The following is a 13,883-nucleotide window of genomic DNA, read 5'->3' as shown; positions in this document are numbered from 1 at the left end:
CAGGAATTGACATCATATCTGGGAAGCAAACAAGGAGAAATAATAAAGAGAATTTTCTCTTTCTCTTTTTTTTTCTTTTTTGAGTAATTACCATATATCAGAAACTACTCTGAGTACTGTATGTGAATTAAGTCACATAATCATCACAAATCTATGAAGTAGATATTGCTGTGTCCGTTTTGCCAAGAGAAGGAAACAAAGGTGCCAAGTAGTTAATGTACCCATACCTGTTGAATGACAGAATTGGAACCCAGGCAGGCAGCCTCCAGAACCATTGCTTTTAACCACTTTGTTATAAAACTAGCATTTATTGAATTCCTCTTAGATGTCGATACTGTGCCAGACTCTTTATATTTTCTCATTTAAGCTCTTTGGCAGTTCAACCAGATAGGTATTCTTTTCCCCAGTTGACACAAAAGGAAATTAACGGCCAATTAAAGCATTTTGTTCCGCAAGGCATTCAGCTCCTAAGTGGCAGAGGTGGGATTTGAACCCTGGCCTGATGGCTCCATTGTGCTTTAAACCTCATACAAGTTCACGGCCATCAGCTGTGCTGTGCCAGTTCTGTTGAAGGCATCAGGTGTTAAGACTGCCCGTTCAGCAAGTTCACAAATGGAAAAGCAACTGCTTCTGGGCCTAATTGTTGGATCATGCCCGAAATTGACATCTCCTGCAATATCCCTTTTCCACACTCCATGAAAATGGCATTGCTTCACCTTTCATTTTTCTTCCATTTAAGTGGCTTTGGTTTTGATGGAAGTTGCTGTGTTGATGGAGCTGAAGTTCAAGTTCCTGCCCTCCCCTAGCCTGGCCGTCTCACCCAACAGCACAACTTGATCAAAGCCCACCCATTGGCCAGTGCCCATTCAGCCGCACTGGCCAGTTCCCTGAGGGTTTGGGGGGAGTCCAGCCTCAGTGGTAGAAAAGCAAAAGAAGGAAGCAGTTGCATTCCCTGCCAGAAAGTGTCCCATTGGCCACACAGAACACTCAGTCTCACTTAGCGCCTCCCTTGCTTTGGAGAGACTGCCCACAGGATGAGATGGAACCCAGACTTCCACTTCCTCTCTCCCTGCAGCTAAGCTCTTGGGTTCCCACCCTTCTGTCTCGTTTTCATTTCATGAAGCTTTTCTTTCCAGCTCTGGATACTCTTCCCAACTCTTCTCTTGGGCCCTGTCTAGTCCTTCACTAGATGCCCAGCTTCCTGCCGTCTCTCTGTAGCTTCCAGAGGCATATTGTCATCCCACACATGGACCCGTCTCAGGTGCCTCTCATGTTGTTAGGTTACTCATTCATTCATTCAGTTTAGTGCACAATTGTTGAGTACTCGTTCAACAGGCCAGGAAGTGTGGGGGACAGGGACTTATAAGAGAGGTGACCCAGCCGGCCGTGGTGGCTCATGCCTGTAATCCCAGCACTGTGGGAGGCCAAGACAGGCGGATCATGAGGTCAAGAGACAGAGACCATCCTGGCCAACATGGTGAAACCCCCGTGTCTACTAAAAATACAAAAATTAGCCAGGCGTGGTGATGCGTGCCTGTAGTCCTAGCCACTTGGGAGGAGAATCGCTTGAACCGGGGAGGCAGAGGTTGCAGTGAGCCGAGATCGTGCCACTGCACTCCAGCCTGGAGACAGAGCGAGACTCCATCCCAAAAAATAAAAAAATAAAAAAAGAGAGGTGAAGTGCTTAAGGAGGCTCCTGGCCTTTGAGCGAGGCTTCCCGGGTTTGAATCACAACTCCACCACTGACTACTTGTACTTTGACATTTGGTAAGTTATAAGAATTTAAAACAATATCTGCGTGTGTGTGTGTGTGTATGTGAGAGAGAGAGAGATTTAAAATAGTCCCAGTACACAGTAAGTGGTTAACTAATATTAGCTGCTTCTTATTGTGGTTATATGATTGTATTCATTTGCTACTACTGTATAACAAATTACCACAAACATAGCAGCTTGAAACAAATTTATGATCTCATAGTCTCTAGGGATCAGAGATTCAGGCATGGAATGACTGGATTCTCTGCTTGGGATCTCACTGGGCTGAAATCAAGGAGTCAGCAGACCTGCAGTTCTCCTCTTCCCAGATCACTGGTGGTTAGCAGAATTTCTCTCCTTTCATTCCTAGGCCTAAGGTCCCATTTTCCTACTGGCTTTTGGCCAGGGACTGCTCTCCTAGAGTCTAGTTAATTTGGCACATGGCCCCCATAGGCAGCTCCCAGCATAGCTCCTTGCTTTCTTCCAGACCGAGGTCTAAAGGGTCACATGATTCAATCATCTCCCATTTTCACACAAAGTAAAGTGGTGAGTAACCTTATTTATATCTACAACAATCCCTTCTGCCATATAATGTACCATAATCCCAGGAGTGATCACATACATACTCACAGGTTCTGCCTCAAGGGGAGAGCATTGGATGTGGTGAGAGTCATGGGGGACCGTCTGATACTCCTACCACAGTGACCTCTGACAGCAATCACTACACAAGCTCACCTGCAGTCAATTCCTGAGAAATGACATGGAGCCCTCCGGGAGTTCCTTTTCATAGTGAGAATCTCCTCGTTAGTGAAATGTGCAGATAGCAGATGGGATTAGGGTTTCCTGTAGCTGCTGCAGCAAAATACTACAAACTGGATGGCTTAACATAATAGAAATTTATTCTCTCACAATTCTGGAGTCCAGAAGTCCAAGATCAAGCTGTCAGCAGGTCCATGCTTCTTCCCTGAGGTCCTAGGCCTCTTTCTGGTGATTGCCAGCAGTGTTTAGCAATCTTTGATTTATAGATGCACCCATCATTCCAATCTCTCCCAACGTCTATACATGGTATTCTTGCTGTGTGTCTCTGTGTCTAAATTTTCCCCTTCTTATAAGGACAACAAATATTGGATTAGTGCCCACCCCAATCCACTGTGATCTCATGATAACCTCATTATATCTACAAAGATCCTGATTCCAAATAGGTTCCATTCACAGGTACTGGGGGTTAGGACTTCAACATAGCTTTTGGGAGGGAGACAATTCAACTCACCCGAGGACTACATCAGTGTACACCCCTTCTTCCTCCACATCGGCTGCATTTGGAGAGCTTGGCTTCATTCCCTACACCCAATGGCTTTTCTCCGTGTGTCTCAGGTACCACGTCTGGACGAAAGGCCACGCACCCACAAACTTCGCCAAGTGGCGGACCGCCACCACGCCTTACCGGGTCGAGTGGGAGGCCGATTTTGAGCCGTATGTTGTTGTGAGACGTGACTGCCCGGAGTACGACCGGAGGTTTGTAGGCTTTGGCTGGAACAAAGTGGCTCATATCATGGAGCTGGATGTGCAGGTGAGAAGAACGGAGCATCCACCTGGTACGGTCGACGGGGGAGAGGCCTAGATCCTAGAGCTTAAGGGATCCTTGGAGATAAGAAAGCAGAGAGCTAAGAGGGAACAAGATATGCTTGAGGACCAGTGGTAGTACTGATCCTTGGGCCCTTGATCCCAAACCATTGCTCCTTCCTCAACCCTTGGGTGAGAGTTGGGTTCTTGGCCAGGACCCAGGTAAATGTGAGTTTCCTGTGACAAACCATTTCATCTCCTCATCCTCACCCAACCTGATGATGAAGACAAGCAAATGTGACCATTCATCACTTGGTCTTTGAGTCACGTAACAGACACGAAGCAGCCTTACAGTTCCATATACATGACAAAGCATGCTGCTAAGATGCAGCTAGTTATTCCACCCTTTACTAAAAGATTTATAGATGCATCCATCATTACTAAAAGAGTGGCGACTTTGAGACTGTGTTTAATCACGAACTCCTTCATTCATCCAACTGATACGTATTGAGCTCCTACTTCAAAGTATGAATCTTCTGCAGAATTCTAGTAGGTGAAACCAAGGATCAGCACACATTTTCTGTAAAGGACCAGATAGTAAGTGTTTTGAGCTTTATGGGACCTACAGGCTCCTTTTCAACTACTTAACTCTGCTATTGTAGTTCAGTCTTAGTCTTTAAACAAATGGGTGTGGCTGTTTCAATAAAACTTTGTGTACAAAAACATGAAATGGACCAGACATGCTTCAATTTTTCAGCCCCTGTGTTAAACAAACAAAAGCAAAACTGCTCTGGTTAAATTAGAAGAAGGATTCCTCGGTCCCTCCAGCCCTAGCCTTTTTTTTTTTTTTTCTTTTCTTTTGTATGCTCTTCTCCAAGATCTCTCCTCCTGGTGCACAGTGCAAATATTTTTCAACAAGAGCACCTCCAATTCAGAAAAAGCTAAGGTTGGATACTGAGCGCTGGCCGTTCATGAGAATCACCAGGAGAACTTTCCTTCCAATAGTTCCAACATGTTTGAGAGCAGTCCCAGGTGATTGAGAAGCGTTAGGGTTGAGAACCACTGATGTAGATAGGTTATAGAATCATGTCCATATTTAACAACGGAAAGCAGGGCTGTCAGTATCCATATTTTTTATAATACTTTGAATGAGCAGAGTGCCACTCACAGACAACAGTGTTCAGTCAGCCTCAGCTTCTGCTTAAAAGGAATGTCATGTTCATGTGTCCAGCAGTGCTGTGAGATGAACTAGTTCAAAGAAAGTTAATTTTTCTAGCCATGAGACCTGGACTTTGTTTGTTTTGGACAGTTTTGACAGAATTCTTGAAAATACGTTGCATATTTTCTTTTTTTTTTTTTTTTTTTTTTTGCGAATAGCATGTCCCAAACATACTCTTAACCTTTTCCAGTACCTTAAGGAAATAATGAGTGCACACCTGCCAGGTATTAACACCCACACCCATGGGGCTAGTGCGGTTGGTGGGGTTCTTTGTACCTCCATTAAATGTCCCAGACAGTTCAGCTCTGGGAGATCTTGCATTTTCTTTTGATGGTTTTTCTCACTCATTCCTCACCAGCAACTGTCTTTTCTTGCTGCTGTTGTATTGTTCTACCTAAAACAGCCGCCTTTCCCCATCCCAGTTATCCCTGAGTTTATTCTTATCTGCTTTGAGCTGGGAAACTAGATAACAAAAGCTTGTCAGACAATATGTCCAAAATGAGAGTAAATAGATCTGAGTAAAAGTGTGCTGAGTTCTCCTCTAAGCGATATGACCTAAATCTGGGTCACCTGTTTTGGCTATTCAGAGGCCTTTTATTTTTGGCCTGAGTATTAAGCTGTATTCTGCCAAGTTGAGAATACTGGGTGACAGTGTGACCTGCGATAAGAATGTGTCAGGGAGAGGTTTGTTCTTGGTGAGCTTAGGTCCAGCGAAATATTTGTTTTTATTTCATCTGGTCTCTCATTCTTGTTTTGTACCCTCTTTTGCACTCATCTGTTGAGGCTGTCAGATCGCATCAAGTCCTATGAAGAATCATAAACAGATGTCAGTTAATCGAGCAAGAGAATATCCCATGGCGTGTGTCATCCTAGAGTGTCCATGTGGGTGTGAGCTCACATCTATTTATCAAGAAACCTTTTCTAGGCCATGAGCTCGGCTCAGCACTGTTTATACAGTATTGGCTTCCCCGTCATGGTCATCATTCAAGGATATTATTACTTTCACCTTATAGATGAGAACATGAAGGCTCAGAGAAGCCAGTTTCCTGGTCCAAGGTCATGGAAACAGCCCTGAATTACCCCACTCCAAAGCTGTCGTGCTGTCCTTGTGCCATCTGCTTGTGGGTGCCATTATCAAGTCATTCATTCACTAGCCATTCAATCATTCGCTTGGGCCTTCGTCATGCATGACCCTCGGCTCTGGCAGGTTCTCACGCTGCTCTTGTCTTCTTCCAGGAGTATGAGTTCATTGTGCTGCCCAACGCCTACATGATCCACATGCCTCATGCCCCCAGCTTCGACATTACCAAGTTCCGTTCCAACAAGCAATACCGCATCTGTCTCAAAACCCTCAAGGAAGAGTTTCAGCAGGACATGTCCCGCCGCTACGGCTTTGCTGCCCTGAAATATCTCACAGCCGAGAACAACAGCTAGCACCAAGAAGCCCACCACTAGGGGGAGACATGCTGTAGGGGAAGTGCCACTCGCTATTTGGGGCCCGGCCTTCAAATTCAAAATTGAGCCATGCTTTTTTGGTTTGTTTTTATTTATCTCTTTGGCCCAGCCAAGCTGCCCTCACTACAGAGACCTTGGACAAGGATCCAGCCAGCCCCTCTCTGCCCCACAACCCTGCATTCCCAGAGGTTAGCTATGCAGCCCACCTAGATGAGTCTCTTCAAGAATGGGAAATCAAGGGGTGACAGGGAGTAAAAGGGTTATCATCTTACTGCAAAGCCACAAGATCAAGGCAGGGCTTTAGGGTGTTCTGGTTGCTTTTTAATAATTATGCTTCCCATCATAACTGGGGAGAAAGGGAAGTCAGGGTTCTAGGGGTTATTCGTCCCAGGAAATAGAAGTGAAATTGTCTTTATTAAGTGAAAACTTTCCCCTTTGCCCTTCAGTGTAGCTGGGCATTCAAACGGAGGGCAAACCGATGATCTAAACCAACCACTTGGAAAAACCCAATGGGGACATTGTAACCAGAGGGTCCTGGAGGTGGGGTTGATGGGTTTCCTTATCCCCAGAGTTACTCCTGTTTTGTTTTGTTTTTCTTTGGGGGTTTTGTTTGTTTATTTTTGGGGCTGGCAATCCAAAATAGAAAATCTGATCCTTTGAGGCTCTAAAGGAAAATCAGCTGCCTCTACCAACCACTCTCTATCAGCAGTGGCCCAGGAAGGAGGTCAGGCATCTTTGGCCAATATTTAAACATGGGCAGCTTCCTTCAGGATGATCACCGAGGCTCCCGTGACTTTGAACTCCCTACTCTCCAGAATCCAGGGGCTACGATGGGGACTGCGGAATTACGAGGGCTGACTGTTACACCGGTCACATTTTCTATTGGCAGTGACTGATTCATGGGAAAGGGCTTTGAAGGAACTATTTCAGTGCACACACAAGGTACGAACCTCTCAGGCCTTTAGAAGAACTTTCATAATTCATGAAAGCCCAGTTCTGAAGATTCACGTATCCATCTGGAGACCTACAGGAAGAAAGTGATTGGGTTCCTCTGGTTCTTGCCTGCTTCACTGTGGATGGGAAGAGGTGACAACCTCAGTCTCCCTTTGGGACCTGTCCAAGGGTAGGCAACCACCTTCACCTTCACAGAGATTGAGGAGACACTGGACTTTTTACCCATTTTCTTTAATCTTCAATATTAATATTGTGTTTACATTGATGAGAACAAGAGTTAATGCCCTACCCTCTGCTGGGCTGTTTGTATTGAGTTGCAATGTGACCAGCGAAAGCTGCATTTAATAAATGAAAGTACAGACTGTTTCTTCCCCATTCCCCTCCCACTCTTGCAAGAAGCTACTGAGACACACCTTGACATAGAGAGCTAAATTGCAGTGGATAAACAGCAACTTCACACTTTCTGTTCCCCCATTCTATTTTTCTCATCATTTGAACTTTAGCCTTTTTTTTCCCCTTTTGCCTGAAGTTAGATCCTACTCTGTCTCTAACTCAAACCATCTTCAAGTTTTCCATTCAGCATCTTTCTCAACACTGGAGCCAGATGTTGTCTTCTACCAGCTGTGGGCTAGGAGGGTAAATCCTGGTAATCAATTATAAAGGGAACATCCCATCCTTGGGCCTGGTAGTCATGTGGGACCCTATAGCAATCCGGTTTGTGAGATCACTCAGGATGTTACATGCTCAAGTGGATGTTACACGGAAATTTATACAAGAATTAGGAAAATTACCATTAGGACTAATTTTTGCATAGATCTAGCTAGGCTTATGTATGTATGTAAATATATATGTAGACAGAGCATAAAAGTATATAGCCTATATATAACCATTTATAAATAAAAAGTGACATATGTATAAAGCAGAACAAAAATTTTCAAAGTACATGTCAAAGTCCAATTTGTTCAGTGGTGTGCCAGGCCAGCTTCTACATGCTCACAAGGCCTTTTGGGGCATATTTCCAGTTTCCACGTTCAGTGATTCCTCTGTCCCCATCCCCAAGAGCTAGTTGTTAAATATTTACCAGCAGCATATCATTGACTTTCTCTCTCCCCTGTGTACACACAAACACACACAGACAGATACACAGATACAGAGGCACTCACTAATTTCTCCTCCTTCCCTAGAGAGGACCACTGTTAGGAGATGTACACATACCGATACAGGTTTTGAATTAATCATTACCAGCTGCTTGAGCCAAGTGAAAACCTGATGGTAGCACTGGTTCCTCAATGTTAAAAATCCATTTTTAATTCCCTAAAGCCTTTTTATTTTTAAAATTTTGTTTGGCCCCTGACTCATGCCCAGCCACCTTGCTTTCACTTGCATTTTTATGGGCGTAGCTGGTGACCATGTAATTTGTCATCTAAATGGGGTCACTTCTGAGAATGAAAGGTGCTAATTATTTTTACACAATAGGCATAAACTAGAAGATGATGTACCTTCACGTACAGTGAATTTATTAAGGCCAGAAACTGATACTTCACACCAACAGGAGAAAATGCTATTTCCCCAAAGATAGGTGCCTTACACTGTAAGCCAATCTCACTTAAGGCTGGAGCTCAGACATTGGCGGATGCCCAACTTCAACAGAGAGGCTGCCAACCCAATGGAGGCTGAGGTCCGCAGAGCCAGCAGCCTGCATTCCCAGAACTTACACTGGGAGCAGCAGTTCACTGCCAGCCCCAGGTTATGTGTGGGGAGCTGTAGCCATTTGGGCAGAGGTAATTGCAAAAGATGTTGATTCCTTTGCATCAGTTCCCTGGGGGGTTAAACAGGCCTTTAAATGTGTCACACGGATGTTTTCATGCTTAAATAAGCCAATACTAATCTTGGCTTTCAGTTGAGAGGAAGGACAAGGTTCCCTCATTTGGCCCCCTTAACAATCAGTGTGCAGGGGAACTGAGATGTTTTCAGTAACCACTATGTGCAGAAGCCTTTGGCAGGCATGAGTTCACCGAACCCTTGGAGCAAAACTGCAAAGTGGGTATTAACATTTCTACTTGGGGAACCTGAATGCATTCTGTGTAATTAAGTAACTCCCCCAAATTCACATGGTTAATATATGGCAGACCTAGAATTTAAACCAAATCCTACTTCTTTGAATCCAAAGGCACATAACCTGCAATGCTACTTCCTTTCCCAATAAGAAGGAAACAGATATGAAACAGTGACAGACAAGAGAATTTGAACCTATGTAGGAAGATTCTTGGATTTCTAGTCTTCTTCCTTCAACATCCATCCAATAACACACACAATCCAGACAGCAATCTCTCCTAAAATAGGCCAAATCTTGCTATGCTCATGGACTTCCTGAAAATTAATTTGAAATAGACCTGGGTGATCTATAATCGTATTCAGATAGCTGGGTTCCTCTCTAGGGGATAGTAATTCATTCTCTGAATGCTTCTCCTGGGTTGTTTCTTAGATTACATGGCTCAGGTAGAGACACTAAGTTTTAAGCTCTCCCTTGTACCCCGACTTAGCATGCTGCTTCAGAGTGATCTCTCTGAATGTGTTGAGCTGATTTACAGAGCACATATTTGCTGAGTTGACTAATAGCCTCTTTGTGCCCCATCATGAAAGGACAGACCCTACTTTAATTCTGTTCCTTTCAAAGACTCTACTGTCTTTGAGTTAAGGCTTCATTTGTGGTCACCAGGCCTTTAGGGAGCTCTGTGTTAGTGAAAGAAATGTGATTCAAATCCCCTCTCAGACACAACTCCTGCCCACTCTTGGTAGAGATAATAAGAACTACCCTTTATTGAACCAAGACTTCTATGGTAGTTGGCAATGATGGATCCTCACAGCTATGTTATAAAATAAGGGAGGTATTATTATCCCCATTATTTAGCTAATAAAACTAGCTCCCAGAGAAATTAATGTGACTTGCCCAAGATCACACAGGCTGCTAATGGAATGCCAGAATTTGAACCAAAATCTGGCTGGCTTCAAAAACCCCTGTCTTTCCACTAAAATGTGCTACTGCCTTCCCATACAATACTGAAATCAGCTTAGCTGTGAGGCTTATACAGTCGTATCTTCATGTACTTCATATACTTCGTTTTCCTCATTTTTTTTAACCCTAAGTGTTTATTATTCAGCTTAGTGCCATTCAAGTTTATGAAATGTCACTTATCTGCCATATGCATTCTAAGAGGTTTCAGACCCATGGGATCTAATGTCGGATATACCATGATCTTTGTTTCCATTCATGTAACAAAACTCCTTTTAAGAAGTGTCCTTTAATTTCAAGAAATAACTGGTGATATCCAAAAGGAGGTAATGGGGGTGCCACAAAAATATGGGGTTTCTGATTGTGAATATTTAATGGATTTGGTCATTGGTTTTTTGTAACACATTCGTATAGTCTTTTTTTTTTTTTTTTTTTTTTTTGAGGCGGAGTCTTGCTCTGTCACCCAGGCTGGAGTGTAGTGGTGCAATCTCGGCTCACTGCAAGCTCTGCTTCCCAGGTTCACACCATTCTCCTGCTTCAGCCTCCCGAGTAGCTGGGACTACAGGCGCCCACCACCACGCCCACCTAATTTTTTGTATTTTTAGTAGAGACAGGGTTTCACCGTTTTAGTCCGGATGGTCTCGATCTCTTGACCTCGTGATCCGCCCACCTCAGCCTCCCAAAGTGCTGGGATTACAGGCGTGAGCCACCGGTGGCTCACGTTCATATAGTCTTAAGAGATAATGTCTTCTGGAATGAAAAAATGCCAGGCAGTTCTGGGAAAGTGTTTCCCAAGGTGTGGTACCAAGGCCATCTGATCACTGAGGCCAGGACAATGTCATGAAATGACTGACAGGGCTCACTGAGAGCAAAGCTTTGACAGATTCCTGGGTAAGTAATGCTGCAGTGGTGCTGAAGAAAGAAAATAAGGGCTCTAGTGACATCAGTAATTTCACTGCACTTTTTATCATTTTTTTCTGAATTCCACAAGTAATGTATTGAGCATCTACTCATTGGTGGACATCATGAATGCAACAGTGAACCAGGTACGGTCTACTTTCATGTAAGTGCAATTCACTAGACAGCAGAAAAGTAAACAGATAATGCCAAGGCTGGTTTCACCTTAAGACTTTCACATAAACGGTTTTAGTTTTGTTTTATTTTCATTTATTTTTGAAACTGTAAGTTTGAAAACTAACAGGAAAATAGCAAGGATAATACAAATAACTTTATCCCTTACATTTAGATTAACCATTTGTTAACATTTTGCCATGTACTCTTCATAGTTTTTTTCCTCAAACATTTGAAAATGAATTGTAGATACCATGCCCCTTTAAATTCAAATACTTTAGCGTGTATTTTTTTAAAACATAACATTGTCTTGTATAACCAAAATACAAGGGTTAAATTCAGAAGTTGTTTTGTTCAGTGTTTTGAATGAAAAATAAGCATGCATACACAAGGCTATGCATATGTCTGTATGCATATGTAATTTTTTGAGTTTATTAATATTATATAGCATATTATGTGACAAAATTTTATGGCAGGTAGTGCTAAAAAGCCAGATTTGGAAGGTTTACCATCCACATGTATACATTTCTGAGATGATTCAATAGGTGGGTCCCTAAGGCAATGTGTACTATAATATGTCACTAACTTAGTTGCCTTATTACCAGACAATGAAAGTGATTATTTTCTACCTGCTTAAAAGTTTTATAACAATTAGGCCGGGCGCGGTGGCTCATTCCTGTAATCCCAGCACTTTGGGAGGCCGAGGCAGGCAGATCACGAGGTCAGGAGATCGAGACCATCCTGGCTAACATGGTGAAACCCCATCTCTACTAAAAATACAAAAAATTAGCCGGGCGTGGTGGCGGGCACCTGTAGTCCCAGCTACTTGGGAGGCTGAGGCAGGAGAATGGCGAGAACCCGGGGGATGGAGCTTGCAGTGAGCCAAGATCGCGCCATGCACTCCAGCCTGGGCAACAGAGTGAGACTCCATCTCAAAAAAAAAAAAAGTTTTTTAACAGCTATTAAGATATATTTATCAGTTTCAGTTGAAATGCTTTTTGTGTTAGAATGCATGTTTATTATGTGTGGATATAAATGTGAACCTTCATAGATTTTTTAGTTTCTCAGATATGCAAGGAGAAAAGATACATCAAAACGGCGATGTAAGAATTTTTGACTTTTGGGGGCCGGGCATGGTGGCTCACGCCTATAATCCCAGCACTTTGGGAGGCTGAGGCAGGTGAATCACTTGAGGCCAGGTGTTCCAGACCAGCCTGGCCAACATGGTGAAACCCCATCTCTACTAAAAATACAAAAATTAGCCGGGCACAGTGGCAGATGCCTATAATCCCAGCTACTTGGGAGGCTGAGAGGAGAATCACTTCAGCCCAGAAGGCGGAGGTTGCAGTGAGCCGAGATCGCGCCACTGAACTCCAGCCTGGGCAACAGAGCAAGACCCCGTCTCAAAAAAAAAAAAATTCTTGAATTTTGCCATTATGTATGGGCCCACATAATCTAGCTCATTAATATTCCAGCTTTGAATCTTCACCCTCCCCAAAGATTATATAATACTTAGGTAAAACTGAGTGACTTGGTTTCTTTCCCCATGAATGTTAAGATCAACATTTAATATTGAGAAGATCAGAAACATCTTCTACATAAGTGATAGAAAACTGCGTCACCCTACTGATTCCAACACCAACGCAATGCGAGCGCATAGAGGCCTCTTTATGTGCAGTGGCCTAGCAATCCGGCCTCAAGGTAAAAAGCTCCACTTAGAAGTCTCTGAGAAATGCCTCTGTTTTCTTGCTGGTCCCTGGGTACTGGGTCACAATCGGCTGATCACTCTCAGACCCCGGAATCCCAGGAAAACCTACGTAAGTGATGCCTTCTGCAGTCTAGTGCATCTTGTAGTAAGCAAAAGGCAATTCTGAGCTTCACAATTTCATTAACTCTGAGTTATTTGAACATAACCCATGTCTAATTCAGCAGAAAGAAATTGATGGAAGACTTTGATGTAATCCTGTCCTTTGACAACAGATCTGCCTTCAACGTTCTACTATTGTTCAGAGCTGTCTTTAAGCAATCGCAGCTACCATCGATGGAGCCCTTGGGCGCAGAGTGCTAAATTTGTTGCTTCCGTAGCTTACAGGACTCCCATGAGACAAGGGATTTTTTGGGGTTTTATTTGTTTTCTTTTGAGACAGGGTCCCCTCTGTCGCCCAGGCTGGAGTGCAGTAGCACAATCTCAGCTCACTGCGACCTCTGCTTCCCCGGATTCAAGTAGTTCTTGTGCCTCAGCCTCCTGAGTAGCTGGGATTACAGGCGAACGCCACCACACCCGGCTAATTTTTGTGTTTTTACTAGATACAGGTTTTGCCACGTTGGCCAGGCTGGTCTCGAACTCCTGGCCTCAAGTGATCCACCTGCTTCGGACTCCCAAAGTGCTGGGATTACAGGCGTGAACCACTGTGACTGGCCATGAGAAGATATTATTTACTAGACGAGGAAACTGAGGCTTGGTGAGATTGAGTAATTGGTGAAGCCACAAATCAAACTCTTTTTTTTTTTTCCTCTGACTCCAAGACTGTTCTCTACAGCTTCCTGAATGGGAGTGAAATGAATGTGAGGTATAAGGACAGGGAGCATGGAGTAAATCAGCAGACAGGAGTCTGTTGGTTGGCCTCATATGATGTTCCCAAACCCGTCATACGTAGGCTCAGCCAGACCAGCCGTTCCCCGCTCAGTTAGCATCTTAGCCTTTTCATACTCCTGCTGGAGAGTCATGGAGAACAAACGTATGCTGGACAATATACATTTTCTTATTTAATCAGCAATGGGAAGCACAATGTAGTATTCTCCCTGTTTTAAAGATAAGGAAACAGAAGCTCAGAGAGGTTTTAAATAAGAGCCCTG

The 13,883-nt window shown here is 43.7% G+C and overlaps 1 protein-coding gene across 7 annotated transcripts in view; it reads left to right on the top strand.

Moving 5' to 3' along the window:
• Positions 1–13,883, top strand: part of LARGE1 (LARGE xylosyl- and glucuronyltransferase 1) — a 759,370-nt gene that overhangs the window by 643,171 nt on the left and 102,316 nt on the right. For 4 of the 7 annotated variants that reach the window (XM_055375361.2, XM_031005488.3, XM_055375359.2 and 1 more), the window contains 2 exons: positions 3,127–3,322; positions 5,771–7,307. The exons of 2 other annotated variants lie outside the window; for them this stretch is intronic. In XM_055375361.2, coding sequence (XP_055231336.1) covers positions 3,127–3,322; positions 5,771–5,968 — 394 coding nt within the window. In that variant the 3' untranslated portion in view covers positions 5,969–7,307. Of the gene's footprint in view, positions 1–3,126; positions 4,041–5,770; positions 7,308–13,883 lie in introns of those variants that run through there. One more of the 7 variants, XM_063704846.1, reaches the window with a different exon arrangement.

Source organism: Gorilla gorilla, chromosome 23 (assembly GCF_029281585.2).
Source record: "Gorilla gorilla gorilla isolate KB3781 chromosome 23, NHGRI_mGorGor1-v2.1_pri, whole genome shotgun sequence".
Taxonomy (NCBI): Eukaryota; Metazoa; Chordata; class Mammalia; order Primates; family Hominidae; genus Gorilla; species Gorilla gorilla.
The sequence above is the reverse complement of the archived record's forward strand: the minus strand, read 5'-3'. Positions and strand labels throughout refer to the sequence as shown.